At 41.2% G+C, this 18,711-nt stretch overlaps 1 protein-coding gene across 3 annotated transcripts in view; it reads left to right on the top strand.

Moving 5' to 3' along the window:
• The window catches only part of phactr1 (phosphatase and actin regulator 1), a 47,028-nt gene that overhangs the window by 11,141 nt on the left and 17,176 nt on the right, over positions 1 to 18,711 (top strand). The window contains exons 1-2 of one of the 3 annotated variants that reach the window (XM_085252164.1): positions 14,287 to 14,653; positions 18,239 to 18,403. In XM_085252164.1, the coding sequence (XP_085108290.1) occupies positions 14,380 to 14,653; positions 18,239 to 18,403 (439 nt within the window). In that variant the 5' untranslated portion in view covers positions 14,287 to 14,379. Of the gene's footprint in view, positions 1 to 14,286; positions 14,654 to 18,238; positions 18,404 to 18,711 lie in introns of those variants that run through there. The other 2 variants (XM_085252163.1, XM_085252165.1) reach the window with 2 other exon arrangements.

The raw sequence follows: 18,711 nt of genomic DNA, 5'->3' as shown, positions 1-18,711 counted from the left end.
TCACCCAGTGTATATACTATATATATATATATATATATATATATAATGTTCTTCCTCTACACCCCCCACCCCCCCCCCCCCCCCCCCCAATTTTTGCACATGTCGAGGAGCGTGTCAGGCTACATTTCACTGTGTGTTATACTTGTATAACTATGCATGTGACAAATAAAGAACCTTGAACCTTGAATATGAACTTGACAGTGTCAAATCTAATTCTCAGATCATTCAATTGGAGTTTTTTTTTTTTTGTATTGAAGCTGATTAGGGTATCTGCAGAACCTAGAAATTTGTAGAAACACTGAACTGTTTATCATTTATTCACTGACTCATCTCAATTTCATATTTATTGACACACCGCAAAAACATCTGTGGCTGCAGCCACTTTAGCTTAAAAGTATTTTATCTCATAAGGGCAAAGTGTCAAATTCAGCAAAAAACACAAGTTAATTAAAATACACTGAATATTATTTTTATTGGTTAAACCATCCATCCATAAATTTTCTGCCACTTATCTGGGTCACTGTAAGCCATTATGTCCCTAATAGCTTTCTATCATTCTTCCATTCATTTACCCATAAAAAATGCATTAAATTGCATTGTATTAACATTTTGTTTAACATTGCCTGGCCAAATGTCGTATCACAGTGTTTTGTTCTGTTGAGTGCTTGCTAATAATTTTGTCAATGTTGTATGGTTTACCCTCTGGAAACTATCTTTGCTCCACCTGACTCACCTGAGGAGCGGCGTTGTGAACCTGTGGAAAGCAGTGAACTGACCAGTGTTCCTGCTGCGCACCTAATTATCTACAAAGCACTATGCATTAAGCCTCCCCATCCCCTCAGCTTGGAACGCTTATAAAAAAGTTCTGTCACCCACAAATAACCAGAGTTTTTTGTCTGTCACCCTCACACTTGACAAGGCGATACCTCTGCTGCGCCGCATCCAGCAGACGTCTTAATCAGAGTGGGTGGACAGATGAACTACCTGGAAAGTGGATGTGAATAGATGGAGACTAAATGACAAAGAAAGTCTATTTTTGACTATGAAATGGAGGCCTCCACCTTACTGTTTCCGTGGCAGAACAGCACATGAATTTTGCATACTAAATTTCTGTCAGGATCAAATAGCCTCAGTTCGAGGCCCAAATTAGCGGCAGAAGCACCATGGAAGGCCAGAGGATGATAAATACTTTTTTGCCTGATAGAGACAAGAAGCCCAGATGGGATAAGAAGGTGATATCTTGGCTCATCAGGACTAGACAGTGAGGTCAGTAGAGAGAAGGGAAGGTTATTAGTTTTCCAGTATGTCATAAATCATAAAGGCTGTATAGAGCACAACTGACTCATTCGGGGTTGGTTCTCCTAGTACTAAAAGTGCTTGAGATGTTTCAGTTCTTAAGCGGTAGCATCAGGGAGGCATCTAATCATCCTAAATTCACAGTGTATCTTGGGAATGGGCCCAAATATTGAGCCAGTAAAGACGAGATAAAGAACTGTTTTCAGTGACCTGAAGAGCAAGAGATCCTGCAATAAATGTCATTGCTGTCCCAATGAGTCTGGGAATACCTGAAGACACCGAAACATCCCACATGTCATCATCTATACACAGTCAAACTCAAATACACAGTGGGCCAAAATTCAAATCTGGAACAAAGTCGTGGGCTAACATTAATATTTATTGAAATATATTTATTGCTCCAGATATAAGAATGAATTTTTTCTTATGGACTCAAACACGTTTTGCTGAAAAACTGAATATGGAACAAGCAAAGCTTAATACTAAACTATATATATGTTAGCTGTATAATACCAGTAGGCCAGCTCTAATAGTCATTTGGTATGGCTTCGCAGGCCAAATGTAATTAGGCTGCGGGCCAAATTTGGCCCGCGGGCCAGAGTTTGACACCTATGAATACTGTTGTAACCCTGGTTTTTAGTAGCATTTTGAGTATTTTCCTTTTTCATGTGCTTTCTATGAGTTTACATCCTACTTTCTTTTTAATGTGAGCTTTTTCGCCCTTTTTACTTTTTTTCCTCTCATTATTGTCATGTCCATGCCTTGCGGTTGCTGTCAAAGGTGTGTGTATTTAGTCCTGACCCGTTGATTGAACAGGATTGATCCATTCTTTCATGCTGTTTTCACTCAACTCTTTGCGTGAAAGAATTGTTGTAAGCAATTCTTTGCTTACAACATCACTCATCAGATCAGGCAATCTTATGTTGTACAGAGCCTTTTGGTGTATAGCCTCAGAGTCCACTTCTTAGCTGACAAGGGAAGACGTGGTCTTCTGCCGCTGTAGTCCATCTGTTACAAGGTTTGATGTACTGTGTATTCAGAGGTGCTCTTCTGCATACGTTGTTGTAATGAGCTTTAGGCAGTTCTCCAGACAGCTTAAGACTTTATAAACTGATCATTTTAATAAATGTAATAACCTGATAATTAACCCAGTATGCAAGGCTTTTGATGTGGGAGGACACCTGAGCAGATACACAGAGACAAAGCTCCAAACCGAAAAGGCTTGGCAAGGTTCAAACTCATGAACACTGAAATTAGGCATGCTTAGTGTCATAAGTATGAAAGCTATATGATATAAAAGATATGTTTTGTGGAATTTTGGTGAAGTGAACTCTGAATACTTGACTTGTTAGTTAACAGCAGTAGTTTAAAAGTGTGACCCATGAGCAGCAGGCCAGCAGCAAAAGTGCTGCTATTGATCTTTGCATTGCTGTTTGGCAGTTAGTACAGAGACCCAGACACATGACCTCTGGACATCTGATCAATAATCTTTTTTTTCCAGTGGATGATCTTTCTATTTAGCAAAAAAAAAATGAACAGGCAAAGACACTTAAACAAATGGTTTTCATGAATATTTTAATGGATTTCGCATCTCTGAGGCTTTGAACAACCAATGTTGGATCTAAAGATAAACACAAAGGTAGAAACAAACCATAGTCAAAAGTATGACTTGCGCATGGAAAAATCCAGAGCCACAGCGGCACCAATAGTGAAGCTCAGTAATTCTTTGATTTATTTTTACACCCTTCTAGTGTTTGACAAGCTAGTTACCAAGCTTCAGAGTCTGAGTGTGCTGGAATCTCATTAGAGTTGTCAGGCAAACTCAGCACCAAGGAGATGTGAATCACAGCTCAGGCAGGTCAAGGTGAGACTGATTCAATAAATGCACATGTGGATCTCCATCACAGCACAAAGGCACAGAGATGAGGAAGCTTCTATCCTGGATATGGTCTGTTTTGTGCTCCTGTAGTCCTGACTGATGGCTTTATACTGAGCTGAAGAGTGGGGATTCTGGCAGCTCATGAGTAATAATGCTTAGACTGCTACCATCATAAAATAGATGCTGTTGGGCATGCTGATTTACAGTAAGACAGATGTAAAGAGCTCAGCGCCACACTGATGGCCAATGATGTGACAGCTGTGAAGGCCACAGGCTGCCTCCTGTGATGTGACACCTGTGGTCAAAGTATGTGCTGCTTGTACCACCTCTCATGTACAGCATGTGTGTGAATTCACACAAACACGTACAGGGTGTGGTGGTATGTTTGTGAGCGTTTCCTATAACTGAAAACACTCTAGATTCTTGTGACTCGTCAGAGACATTGAGACATGAAGTCTGTTGCTGTCTACAGCGCAGTAAGCTGTAACCTGATAAACCCCCGTGCCCTCCGCGAGCCCCTTTCTGAGACCTCAAACTAAATTACTGTCCACCCACCCCTTAATCCCTGCTGCAGTTCTGTTACTTGTGTTTCTTTTTTTATGCGGTTCAGGGAATTTACATTCTGACAAACAAGGCAGAGTATGGAATGAAACGAGATAAAGGGGTAGGGTTGTGGAGGGAAAAGACATTGCAGGCATAATAATAATAATAATAATAAAAAATATTGTATCTAATTAGATGGCTCTGTAAGCATTTTTATTTGGGGATAAGCTGGATGATTAAAGTACTAATGTGCATGTTTTTCCATTTTTCAGGATGCAGATAAACAAAGTTACCCCACACTGCAGGGAGCGTAATTCCACCTCATTTGGAGAGATTAATAATTCTAATAGCCATTTTATAACAGACTATGTTATGAGATAAATAAGGACATGTCTCATGTGTCTTTAAGTCAATTTTCTTTGGTGAAAGAAAAAAAGTTATTTCCAAAAGGTGTATGTTTTCATTTTCTGGTCAACCAGGCTGTTCCAATGATTAGTTACTAACCGATGAAAACTATGAAAATGGATGGATCAGTGGATGGGTGATGGATCTATGGCACTCATAGAAACGGCTACTAGGCTATATGTGTTTACTGCTGTAGCTTCAACATTGACACCAATAACACTAGGAGGAAAAAATAAAATTATTTCTAAACCAACTGGAGAAAAATTGTTGGGAGATATATTGCCTCCTACTAGGAGACCTGAGCAATCGCCTTGAGACTTAAAGTGGTCGCTCAGAAGCTAAGGTTGTTGTATGGCAGGCCATCTAATTGGTCACCAACAGTAAACACATTCAGTGCAATCACCCAGAAAACACATGTTCTTAGTTCAAAGAGGCTATTCTTATTCAAATGTGACTGAGGCTTTAGCAGCAACTAAATGCAGCATTCAGACTGGACATCATTCTGTTCTAAGCAGATCTTGTATTTTATTTTTGCCTTCTCAATAATCATGTAGCATCACACTGCAATCACATGAAATCAGCTGATCTTAGTTCCAGCCTATATCAGTTAATGATTCGGTTGATATTTGTCTGTGAATCCAATTGGCTTGCTAAAATAACGTGTACTGTTTAAAATGGTTGCTGCACCCTGCAGGCTGCTTTGCAACCCACTTCCCTCCCAGCTCCCCATTTTTTAATCCTGTTACTGACTTAATCACTGTCGTGCCTGTTGTCAATAATGTGCGCTCTTTGGGGTGCCGGGGTCTTACTGCTTCTCTCCCCACCTCTGGTTTTAAATAAATTTTCATGGGATGATGGCACCATCATCCCATGAAAATATAAAATCAGTACAGATGAGAATGATAGTTGTAGTTTCATATAAGTAGTTCTGATTAACTTACTCCAAACTTTTTGAAACCCTCCAATCACAAAATAACTATTCTTTAATAGTTTTGCATTGCAACTCTAGTATGCTTAAGATTAGGGAAAGAATATCTTCACTCCATCCATCCATCAGCCAGCTAGCCATATTCTGCAGGGCTAACATGAAGAGACAGGCAACATTCACATATGCAGTGAATTAGAATCACCGTTTAACCTAATCTACATCTCTGGACTGCAGGAGAAAGCTAGAGACACAACAAGAACATGCGAACTCCGCGCAGAAAGGTCCCAGCCTTTCTGGGGTGGATTGAACACTACATAAAACGAACACTACTTCATATACTGGCACTGAATGTTAGGGCTAGATATAATTTGTGGAGCGCATAATCATCTAATATGGTTGAAATTGAATTGGTAGCAATATAGGCTGTTAACTTTGGACACAGAGACAATCAGTCCTTACTCACACTTCAGCAAGAGCCACAGCAGTCAGGCTGTTGGCAGGTGTGCATCTAGATTCAAGAAGTGTTTATTGTCATGTGTCACAACAGAAAAGGCATTTCTTTGTGCAATGAAATTCTTTCTTTGCTGCCCACCCATCAGCATACATAAAGATGCTGAAATTTTTGATGATGAATTCAGTATTAATATCACTATTCATGCCCCTGTATTATGGTAGAAGCTCCATAAATGGTTGATATAATAGTTGTTTGTCACTGATAAATTTAGACTTGAGATGCTGCCATATGCTCAGAAATTTGTGCTTACCATAAAAAAAGTCACATTTTTTAAGAAACTGTATGTCTTCTATAGATCAAAAAATCAAAATATAGTGAAGACAAGGATAGAAATCATTTGAAAAATGTCAGTTTTTTGTCAAAGAGCAGGCCATTTGTGGATGGCCACACTCTTAGAAACCTTTGGCATTCTAGCTGTCATTTCACCCAATGCTTTCTGAAGTGCTTCCCAAATGTTGCATTGTTTTTAGTGGCATTTCCTTTGTATCCACAGACCATAGTGCCCATCCTGTTTAAAACAGAATACTGGATTTTTTTCTGGTGGGACAGCGAGGGACCATGTACGATCTCCTATACACCAACAAGAAATTCTGGTGAAACTCGAGAACTGGTTATTAAATTACTCAAAATTGTGAAATCTGGAGGAGACGCAATGAAGAAAAAGAAAAGAACCTCAAACTCACAAAGTAAAGTAACAGATAACACAAAGGAACAGAGCAGACCAATGCTAGAAGCTAACATGGCTAACATTGACAGGAGATGAAAACAGTCTTAAGATGGCCAAACCACCCAAATAAGCGACAGCCTGCCTGAACTGCCCTGACACGCACCAAGGAAAAAGAGTCATGGAGTTTTGAATTGCAAGAATTAATAAAGGATCAGGAATCAATACTGGACAAACTAGATGATTGGAGTTGAGATCTAGGCAGAGCAACCTACAGATTTACTGAATCCAAGAGGAAACAGAATCAAAGAGTGACTTGGTCACAGTGTTTGTGGATAAATGACTCAAAGAGGAAATTTCAATCGATTCAGATCTCCAGATTCAACGCGCACACCGGACATGTGGAACACAAGAAGCTTAAGAAATTTGGAGAAACACAAACACAAGAAACACTTTTAATAGCTCACATGAGGAGGAAATGAGGAGTGGCAATATTAATAGCCAGTGCAGAGAATTTTGAACTGTTAAAAGAAATCAAAGATAAAGAGGGTAGAACTGATGAAAATGTATTGAAACCATAGCAACAGTATATGAAGGAATATTATATGTGGAAGAGATTGTAATATAATAATAGACTACAATTTAGATACGACTAGTCATAAAAAGCATAAGAGATCTATGACTAAACTCTTCAAAAATACATGGAAGGAAATGGGGGGTTTTTTTATGTGTGGAGTGATGTACACCCTCTGCAGAGAGACTACAGCCACTATTTGGTAACTCATTCAGTTTTCTCTCAAATTGACTTTTTTTTTTTTTACCCAGAAGGAGAAAAGGGATAGAATAAAAGAATGCAATATAGGAGTTGCAGAGGTCTCAGACCAGTGCTGTACACCTTAAGATTAAACTGAACTCTGTAAGGAGGAATACAAAGGTGTTGGTTTAGCTCTCTGGGATGAGCAGGCAACCTGCAGCCCTTTGCTGCCTGTCTTCCCTGGTCTTGCCCCTTTCCTGTCCCTATCAAATAAAGCCAGAAAAAGGCCAAAAAATAGGAGGAATAAATTTTTTTAACATTTTAACAAACTTTATCAACATTTGGTTCTGACTTAGATGCCTCAGACTTCTTCGTCTGTTCTGTGTCTGTGCTCTTTTGTCCACAGACACTGATTGGTCTTTGCAAGTCTGCCTAGAACACCAACATTATGTAGTCACCTCTTAGTGTTGACATTGATACTGATGTTTAGGGCAGGACATGTCAAGATTGTAGTCAAACTCACAAAGGCTGACATTTTATCAATCAACTAGCCAAATACATCACTTTGTCAATGAGCAACAGTTTTAGCTGTGCTACCATAAATGGAATTTCTTTTTCCTCTACTGATCAATAAGCTTCTAGCTAAACGTGCTATTGGAATACTGGGCTGATAATGACTCAAAGTGGGGCTCTCTACACCTACACATTCATCATTTACAACTGTTAATCACTGATATACATTTCTGATATCTAATGGTATTGTAGGTAAAGTAAAAAATTAAAATAAAATTCATAGACACCCAGGGATTACAGTGGTATTGTCAATATTATAAATCATGTTTTTATCAAACATTTTAACAAATATCTATTTTTACAGATTTTCTAAGATAAGGATCTTATGGGTTTTTTTTTTTTTTTACCTTCTATCCTATGTAATGGCTTTATTAAAGATTCTTCCTCCTTCTTGATGCATTCTCAATCATCCAGGGAAGTAAATCTCCAAAAAGTTGATTCTGTTCATCTGGATGTAGCATTTTGTGGGAAAAACGTTTCGTCACTCATCTAAGTGACTTCTTCAGTCTGAGCTGACTGCAGGTTTCCCAGTACATGTGGCTTTTAAACCCCAAAACACGTTGCGCCAAAAACTGGTCCACCCCAAGCATCGGGTCCCCCGACACAAACAGAGTAACATAGTGTACGCTGTTAAGTGCCAGGAGGATTGCCAGGATTTATACATCGGGGAAACCAAACAACCTCTGGCGAAGCGGATGGCACAACACAGAAGAGCTACCTCGTCAGGCCAGAACTCTGCAGTCTATTTACACCTACAGGCCAGTGGACACTCTTTCAAGGATGAGGATTTACACATCCTGGACAGGGAGGATCGCTGGTTTGAGCGTGGAGTCAAGGAGGCCATTCATGCGAAAAGGGAAAGACCATCTCTGAATCGAGGAGGGGGCCTAAGGGTACATCTTTCGCCATCTTACAATGCTGAGATTGCAGCCATTCCCCAACTCTCTGTGAATGGTACTCATGGCCATTGATCAGTGGTCTTTGATCAGTGGGTTTTGGTCAGTGGTTGTTGATCAATGGTCATAAGAATTTGTATAATTAATGATGAAGCAACTGACCTCCCAGCCCGTTGTTCCTTCAGTGGGCTGGTTTCAGTCATTATGCAAATGTACTGTTTATAAGATTTGGGGAAACCTGCAGTCAGCTGAGACTGAAGAAGTCACTGGATGAGTGACGAAATGTTTCTCCCAAAAAACGCTACGTCCAGATGAACAGAATCAACTTTTTGGAGATTCTTCCTCCTTCTTGTTGTGTTCTTCCTTTTAGCTCCTGAGTGTGTGTTTGATAAATGTCCACACTAACATTACTGTTGTATTCAATGGGACTAGATGACATTTCTAGGCACTTGAGTGCTCGTAAATATCACAAGTGTGAGTTTTGGAAGCATCCCAATTTTAAAAACTTCGATCGTGAAACTTAGAAGATAAAACACATTAAGTTTCTGTTGCTTTGCTGTGACAGTTATTTTTTATTAAATTATTTTTTTTACAAATGTGTCTATTTTAAGGCCTGCAACTTCATAGTAGTGCATAACTAGCCTTAACATCATACAGTAATGATCGTAGAGTATGTATTTATGTGTCTGTATGTACCCTATCTCCTCTTTAGCGGACAGGACAATCTCAAACAAACTTTACAGTGATCATTAACATCTGTATTTTTTCATATAGATTGTGGTCATTTCATCGTGTTACATTCTCAATTCGCATTCGCATTCAACATGTGTCACCCATACATAACCAAAAGTTGTATCTGCAGGAGAATTGTGTCCAAATCACCACTAAATACGGAATAAAGAATGTGAAAAAGCACCACAGGCCTGGTGATTAAAATAGGAAGTTATGTACAGGTTAAAGTGCTCCACAAGAGTGTTGTTCCACAGTAACTCGCCTTCATGTTGTTGTTTACAGTGGAAACGTTTCAGAAAAGAAGTCCCACATTTTGGTTTTTAATCTATGCACTTAATCATTCGTCTCCTGCCAACAAGTAGACCTTCAAAGTGGAACTGCTAAGCTAAGTTTAAGCTCCGTGTATTGTATGCTTGGACTCATATAGCAGTTTATCAATCTGGAGTTTGTTGTAGAGTGTATACATGACAGTAAAAAAGAAAATAAATACAAGCATAATAGAACCACTACTACAACATCTGCAAATGTGACAATAAATGGTTTGTAGAGATGACACACTCTGCCAAAAGCATGTCATTTATAAGGGAAACTAATGTTGCTGCTTAGACTACTGCATAGAGCAACACTTTTTATGTTTTTTATTTTCTTTTTGAGGGCACTATAAATGATAATATGACTCAATGCATAATGAGTAGTCCCACTGCTGATACATTATATCTGAATACATTAAATGTGCAAGTATAAACCAGTAATGTGAATCATACCTACAGTCTGAGCTCTGCCAGTGCACAGTGAACCCACCTCGCCTTCCAGCCATATTTAGTCTTAGCGTATGTGTAAGTTAGTTGGGGGCATAGATTTATTGATCGTCCTCACCCACCGCTGCTCTTATATCCCATCTCCTCCTCACTGGAGGAAGCAGCAGCACCCGAAGAGAGATATTAAATCAGGCAAGTCATCAGAATAAGCTTGTGGAGACACCTGTGTGACACTTAAGGAGTCATGGTGGTCCTCACTTGTATCCCTGCTAAATTGAGCCTCATCCACTTCATCCGACCACTTCATTGCTCTAAGTCTTCTTAAAGGACATTTCTTTTATTTTACGCCCTTGTTTTTACTCTCAGCTAAGTGTGAGAGCTGTAGGTCTGATACTGAAGGAGGCGGGATCACTCCAGATGCAAGGCTTGTTCAATTAACAGTGCGCCTTTCATCTTGTAATACACAGCCTTGTACTTTGATTTTGAAATCCTCCATGACTCATCGTTTGCAGCAAGGAAAATGGAGCATATGCTTTGTTAATCTTAGTGTTACATAAATACGTAAGCATCCGCACACAATTCACACAATAAATAGCCTGAAATGATTGACTGTATAAATACAGGTCTAGTCAGTCAAACACAAACGCACATCCAAGGCCTACTAGTGTATTCCTGTGCATCACAGATGACTGTTGCAATATGAGGTTGATAGCAGATGATTAGACAGTGACTCCTCCTAACCAGCCAGCACCCTGCAGCTCAGTCTGTCACTGTTTCAGAAAGATGGATTAATGTATTTTACCTATTTGTTGTAAATGAGCGCCACCTGCTGGCAGAGAGTCGCAGCTACAGGCTGTGACCCTTGCTTGGCCTCCACAGAGAATATGCAAATTTCTCTCTTCATGCTTATTTTTAAAAGGCTTTCCAAATTTAACTTTTGTTTTCATCTTTTAAATCTTGGATCTGTTATGTGTGTCATTTTTTCTTGTTGTTTTTACTGATCAGCCACCCACCCACACACACACTCACACACAGCTATGCAGCTGTGAACCTCAAGAACATTTCAAGATTTCAATCTGCAACCTGGAAGAGTTAGTCGCTTCCAGTAAAACTGTGGATTTATTTTTGTTTCATACCACTTCAAATTCAGTGTTATTTACAAATTAACACTAACTAAAGGACCGTTATATTGTAAAGTAACAACCTTACAACATTAGAGAGGGAACCCCAATGATCAGACATGCAATAATCAGGTGATGGTGGGAATGGTAGAACTGGTATGTACCCTGCACTGGTATGGTGAAATGATCTATTGGGATAATATAGCACTATATTATATCTATATATTCGATTTTGAGGCTACAGTTTGCACTTGTTCACCAAAATTTGAATGTAGCAGGTTGGAAAAATGTTGCCTGGTCTGATGAGTTTTGATTTATGTTGCAATATTCAGACCTGAGTAACCATCTCCATCACTTTATGACCACAGCTCACTGATCTTCTAATGGCTCCTTCCAGCAGGATAACATGCCATGTGACAAAGCTCAGATCATTTGAAACTGGTTTAAATCAATAAAGATTGATTGATTGATCTTAACATGACAAATAACAATAAGTTCACTGTACTCCAGTGGCCTCCACAGGCACTAGACGCTCAATCCAATATCTTTGGGAGGTGATGAAGCGCAAGGTGGCTTACATGCATAACAGCTGACAAATCTGCAGCAACTGTATGATGCTGTCATGTCAACATGAACAGAAATCTCAGATGAATGTTTCCAGCACTTTAGTCTTTGTCTTAGAGGCCGTTCTGAATGGAAAATGGTAAATGGCCTGCATTTGTATAGCGCTTTTCTAGTCCCTAAGGACCCCAAAGCGCTTCACACTACATTCAGTCATTCACACACAGGCGATGGCAAGCTACATTGTAGCCACAGTTGCCCTGGGGCGCACTGACAGAGGCGAGGCTGCCGGACACTGGCGCCACCGGGCCCTCTGACCACCACCAGTAGGCAAACATGGGGTTAGTATCTTGCCCAAGGATATTTGGCATGCAGCCAGGAGGCAGCCTGGGATCGAACCACCGACCTTCTGATTAGTGGCTGACCTGCTCTGCCACCTGAGCTACAGCCACCCTACAGCCTGTAGCTGAAAAGGAGGCAAAGGTCCTGGCAAAGTGTGTCTAATAAAGTGGCCAGTAAGCGTATATTCAAACACATAAAAGGGACAGCTGTTCGTGTCACACTCAGGCAGACTACGTGGCTTTGCTTCTGAATGTAAAAAGTCATTCCCTTGGTTTTCCAGGTTTTCCTTCTTTGGTTTAAAATACTACATCGTTAATGTCCGTGCTTCAACCTCATTGGCTAAAGCGGCGACTCGAATGCGCGTCATTGATCCGCGTGCAGACTGTGATTGGCTGCGGAGATGGGGGCTGGAGCTAGTTAAAGCTAAGGCTGGAAAAATAGGTGGAACCCAGAAAGGAAGTGGACCTTCAAAATAAAATAATGAAAAACGAATGATATCCAGACTAACGATGCCTAGAGGATTATAGGCTTTCTTGTTAATAAAGCACATCTAAGCCTACATTGTGGGGGTTTTTTAAATGCAGAGTACCTTGTCATTTTTCCGCCACCAATCAGTTTTGTTTGAAATTCATTAGCTGCAACAAAAAAAGCAGCTTTAGATGTATTTTGCATTAGGTTTCTCAGAATGTATTAAGTTATTTTTACCTGGATCTTTAATCCTATTTGCTAAAAGTCTGGCTTCTTTTATCAGTAGTAAACTAATACATATTACGCTATGTAAGCCAGCAATGGACATTTGCAAGCATGCTGTCAATGCTGTTTCTTTTTTTGTCCACACAAGCTAATCATGTGCTTTAACAATCATCTTGTATTTTGAATTTTCATATAATGGTTCATTGGTGGGTACAGTAAATGGAACACTGAGTATCAGTCAGTGGAGCCACAAACATTTCAGCCTGTAGATATGCGTTTTTTCCTCTTCCAAATCTTCTACTCGTCCATTTGACAAATACCATATAGGGAGTGCTATTTAACCAGCTTTAACTTGCAAGCTCCGTTGCAGCTCACCTCCACCTCACCTTCTACTTAACACTCTTTTTTGTTTGTTTGTTTGTTTGTTTGTTTTTTTTAGTTAATAGGTAAAGGGGCGATGTGGCTGATTATTTTTCTTGGTCTTTCTAGGTTGAAGTGGAGCAATATTTTTGTTGTCACCAAATACATATTCCACATAAAGATGACAACTTACAGTAACGCCTATTTGATGTCACTATTCAATTTTTCTGCAGAGACCATGAATTGCATTCAGTGATTTATTGCTTTTTGTAGTGTACGTGTTGTAAACAGGGATTTCTGTAATATTTTGCATGAAAGCTCCAGTTTGGTTAAGATTAGAGAGAGATTATCCTAGGAAGAGTAGGAAATGATACAGGTGGAGTGCATGGTCAGGGCATAATGGAGTTTTTTTTTCTCTGTTAGCCTGACAATAGACAAGACCCAAACTTGTGGCAAAAACAAGTACAACAACACAGAGAGCCTCATTCTGACACTGTTGTGTCTCCCTTCCCAATTTAATGGCAAATGCAAGAGGCGATTCAAAGGATAAAACATGGACTAATATAAGATTCCACAAGACCCAAACTTGTGGCAAAAACAAGTACAAGTTTAGATGCTACAGCTGTTTAAATAAAGTGTAAGAAGTGGCCTGGGCCGGATTATCCAGTAGGCATGTCCAGGGGCCCATGCGCAGTTGGTTCATCCAGGAGTCATTCATTTTTCCTGCCTCTTTCTCACACTGCTGAGGCTAGTGTGGGCTGAGTACTTCCAGTACTTTGCCAGAAAATTGGCATTTTTTTATTCAACAAATTTAGGATGAAAACACTGCAGTTAGTTTTTGAGACGTTCAGATGTTCAAGCTAAGTGGGAGGTAAAACATAGTAGCAGCAGCTCACTATCACAGTGGATTCATATCACAAGACTTTGAAGGTGCCAAAAGCTGCCCTCCCTAGAGGACGACCTGCTGCAGCTCCCAGCAGAAGCAGCGAGTGAAGGTGTGTTGTGAGGGTTACTTTTTTCAGTAGGATACAGTCAGTACTCTTCATCCTGTGTACACATTCCTTTATGTGTCTGATGAGAGAGGGGGGGGGGGATCGTAGAAACTAGCTGGCTGGGGTTCACCGAAAGATTTGTGGCCGGGGACGCGTGTAACCTGGTGACATGGTTGTGAAGGTACCAGCTTGGTTGCAGATCTGAAAAAGAAGAGCACAGCTTGTGGGCTTTTATTTTGTAGGAACTGAGGGGAAACAGCGTCGTATGTTGGTTGACTTGCAGGGGGTGGACAGAGCAGCAAACCGTTTGAAATCCCCTCTAGCGGAGCAGAGGGCGAGAGGGTCTATTCCTGCAGTCCAGTTCAAACATGGCGGGCTGTGGAGGAGACGTGATGTGCTCGTGGTCCGGACCTAAGACCCACGGCACATCCTCAACCCCGGCGTCCGAAGACGGGGAGCTGAGGAAGAGAAGGAGAGCTTTCTGCCTGACCAGGATGAAGTCCCGTAACAGCTCCGAGAAGCATCAGCTTCAGCATCATCATGAGCCCGCCGCGAACAACAACAACAACACGCCGTTCATGATCCACTGCAAGGAGATCAAACACATCTGCAGCAACTGCCGAGGAGCCGAGCCGCTGGACGGTGAGACGCTTCAGGTTGCTTTGAGAGCAGGAGGAGTACTCCTGCTTTTTAAATGATTGTGCTCATCGCTCCCTGCCTGCTGGTGGGGGTCGGGGTCAGCGCTCAGATCAGATCCCTGTATTGAATCTGTTTTACTTTACAGTGAGGTTAACAATAGCTGATGCTGTTTGAAAGCCTCTGCTGAGTCTTCTTCGCTGTCACGGGGCTGTGGTGTGGCTGGAGCTTCACTGTAAGCGCATGATTTCAAGTCCAGTTTTTGTTTTGCTTCCCTGTTTGCATCGTGAAAGCAGAAGTTCAGGGCATTCCACGCACGGATCGCTATAGTTTCAGTTAATATAGAGAGCTGGGAAATTTTCTGGTTTTGTCTTACTGGATTCCACAACCCAAACATCATCGTATGGTTTAGTCTTTTCCCTTATTAACTGCTATAACTATCACTTCAAGTTCAGACTGTCGGTGGATTATTATCTGCACTGATGCTGATGAATTTTCTGTCAATACAGAAATCAATTTATGGAGCCATCACTGCAGCAGTTCATCTCAAACACACACAACGTCAATAGTTGCTCTGGCTTAAATAACAGAGATCAATAGCTACTCATAGAATCTGTTCATTTAATCAGCTTGTGGTTTTATTTGAAAACCTTAGCGTGTGGATCAGTGGAGGCTTTGTTCTTTAATAAAACTCAGCCACTTGATTTAAATTGCTTAATCAGCCACCGGGGATTTAGTGAGCAGCCCTTTCAAAACCTGGTTTTACTGGCACGATTTGTTTGAGAAGAGATAACCAGAACTCGTTTGGAGTTTTCTTGACAGAGGATCTTCAACAGATGATCAAAAACGTCATTTTTCAGTAAACTCAGTAATGAAGAAACTGGTTTGCAGTGACAGTAACATTTCCTCTTCATTTATTGTTTACTTGAAGATGTTTCAGACTGTTGGCGTTCTTGTTTTTCCTCCACAAATCAACACAAGTCAAGTCAATTGATGCAACAGCTGGTGCCAGCATAGACTGTATAAAAAGATGACAGTGGCTACTGCTGGTCAGTGAATTTCATGCCTTGTGATTAACAAGCCGTTAGTTTCAAAAACATTTGCTCATTGGCTAAGTTAGTGATGGTGAAAATGTTAATGCCATCCACTGTCAAGAAACCAGTGGATGGCATCACAACAGCTACTCACATCTTTTATATGGTCTGTGGGACTGACACTCTTTTGGAGACAGCCTCAAGTGGCCACCAGAGGAACTGCAGTTTGGGGGGGTGGCGAGTCTTATTTTGCTTGATGCCCAGTAGCAAGGCCATTTAAAAAAAAAGAGAGAGAGAAACAAAAACTAAAACTATGAATCAGCTAAGAAATTCAGTCGTAACACAGGCCTTCCAGCATCGTTGTTTTGGCTGAACCAAGTTGTTTTCGAGCTTGTTGTTCAGTGAGTCAGTGTTTTGAGGCATCAGTGAGATAACAGACCCCAGGTCAGACTGAAAGAATGTCTCCCTGCAGTGTGAGTCTGAGCCCTCTGACTCACTGCTGCTCTCGCTCCACTGCTTGTGGCGAGGGGGGGTTGGACTACACCAGGAGGGAGAAGACACCTTTTGTGTAAGGAGACAAAAGATGAGACAAACACAGTATGTCATCACCTCAAAATCTGCATAGTTTTGGGGGTTTTTTGCAGTCGAATGATGTCACTGTTGTCCTGGAAACACTAATTTTACTGCTTTAGGTGCTGGAGACGCTTCATTGAGAGAGCCTTTGTGCAAGGGAGGTTTCCGTGAGCTCTGACGTTCACACAGGGATGCTACACAGACTCAGAGTGTCTACTGAGGGGTTAGGGAGGGGAGGATGAGGGGGGGCTGACTGGATGTTGTTGAAGGAACTCTCAATGGCAGGTACAGTGTTGGTGCAGATTTGAACTGACATCTCTCTTCCAACAAGGCCTCCCGAAGGATGTCATCGCCTCCCGTCTGCAGCTGCCTACCAGTTTACACATGGCTGGTTTGTCCATCAACTGCTGATAATGTTTCAAATAGAGGAGAAATCACTGGCAAAAACACAGCTTCAAAGATTTTGACTTAAAGGTAGACTGATGGTCAAGTCGTACTGTATTTTTGTAATAGAACTGAAGGCAGTGATAATATACAACAGTCTTTTATCCATCCATCATCCATTGTCTCCTGCTTATCGGGGTCCACATCACAGGGACAGCAATCTAAACACACATGTCCAAACATCTCTCTCCTTAGCCACCTCATTCTGGGGAGCAGTCAGGCTTTCCCAGGCCAGCTGACAGATGTAATCTCTCCTCAGTCTGCCTCCATTTGGCCATGCCTGAAACACCTCACCTAGGAGGCGTCCAGAACCTCCACATCTGTCTGCTTTTGATGTGGAAAACAAGCATCTTTGACTCTGAGCCGCACATGATTTTGCAAAACATTCCTATGTTTTACTGCCAGATTTTCCCTGTCATTCCTCAATTACTTGTACAACATTCCCAGTTGAATTAAGTTTACTTCACCCAAATTCGAAACATTCCATGTGTTTGGATTCATTTCCATCTTTCCATTCATCTGTCTGACAAGTATCTGTTTGCACTGCATGCTTCTGTCGTGTGTGTGCAGGTTTACATCCTCTGCTGCCTGCTGAAATGTTGCCTTCCTTCCCCCCCTTTATTGCTGCTGGCTCTGCCCTTGTTTTGTAGAGGATGTTGTGTGTGTGTGTGTGTGTGTGTGTGTGTGTGTGTGTGTGTGTGTAATGGGAAAGGTGTAATTTCAAATGGAAAATCGGAGCATGCTGTATAGAGTGGCCTCCAGCATGATTACTTTGAGGAAAGTCCCTGTGGGGTGGGGGGAATTGTAGCTCAGAGGAAGAGGGTTAATGGAAAACATGGGAAAGGGAAGGCTCACAGTTGAAGAGGTTATAATTCTATCAGATTCTCACCACTGAACCCCCCCCCCCCCTTTGGTCTGTGTTGTAGCTGGCTAACTCCTCTCTGTCCAAGTTTTTCTCTCCTCCTTCTTACATAAGGTTTCTGCTGCTGTGGCCACCTGACACATTAGCTGTGATTGAAAGCGATCCAAATAAGCTTTACCTGACTTGATTATGCAAAACCCCCCTGGCAGAAAATGTCCTCTGACATTTGAAGCAGAGAGCAGCGATCATCTGTTCTACTTAACTGTGGGTTAAAAGGGTCCCATTATCAGTTAATAAGCTATAGAATAATAGCTCATTTACTTTGTGCCCACCTGGCTGAGGCTTTAATAAAATGGTCATTAATCAGATCATTATCCAGAATGATTTCTTGAAAAAACAATTTTTGGGTCATTACCCGAAGGTCTTCCTTTTATGGCGATGTTTATCTGAGAAAAGGCATCAGGTTTTCAAATTTGTGCTACACTCTTCCTAAAAAAGAACTCAGACTATATCAGTCACCCAGATGCCAACTGTCAGTCGTCATAACGCCAAATATCCGAACAAATACGTTGTTGTGCTAAGCGTTGGAATAAAAAGCGCAAAATTAAGTGAGTCAAAACCACAAAAACAATGTTTTTATGCATTTTGTTTATCTGCTTGTTAATGTTGTCTTTTCAGCTGAGGAAGTGGAGAGGTTGGCAGCGATGCGCTCTGATTCGCTGGTACCGGGTACGCACACGCCCCCCATCCGGCGGCGGAGCAAATTCGCCACCCTGGGTCGTCTGTTCAAACCCTGGAAGTGGAGGAAGAAGAAGAGTGAGAAGTTTAAGCAGACGTCTGCAGGTGAGAACCAAAACTCTGTAAACAGCACATCTGCAGGTCGGCAGCCAGCTCTGCGCCTTTCTGTCCTCTCTGCCTCACTCCCATCTCTGACACCTAGCAACAGCCTTGAGAGACGCTGTCCTTTAAAATGTCAGCATCAAAAGTCTACTGTGCATGGTTGTGTCTGGCTATGCACAGGGAGATTTCATGAGTCCAGTCATTATAGTCTGATACGTCATATAAGCAAAGAATGGCTGTATGTAGATATTAAGCAGGAACAAGTAATATCAACCTTCATTTGTCCACTGAATTCAATTTTGGAAGTATAC

This window comes from Mchenga conophoros, linkage group LG17, assembly GCF_057382185.1.
Source record: "Mchenga conophoros isolate Kocher_MC1m ecotype Shallow Benthic linkage group LG17, M_conophoros_male_GT1.1, whole genome shotgun sequence".
NCBI lineage: Eukaryota > Metazoa > Chordata > Actinopteri > Cichliformes > Cichlidae > Mchenga > Mchenga conophoros.
The sequence above is the reverse complement of the archived record's forward strand: the minus strand, read 5'-3'. Positions and strand labels throughout refer to the sequence as shown.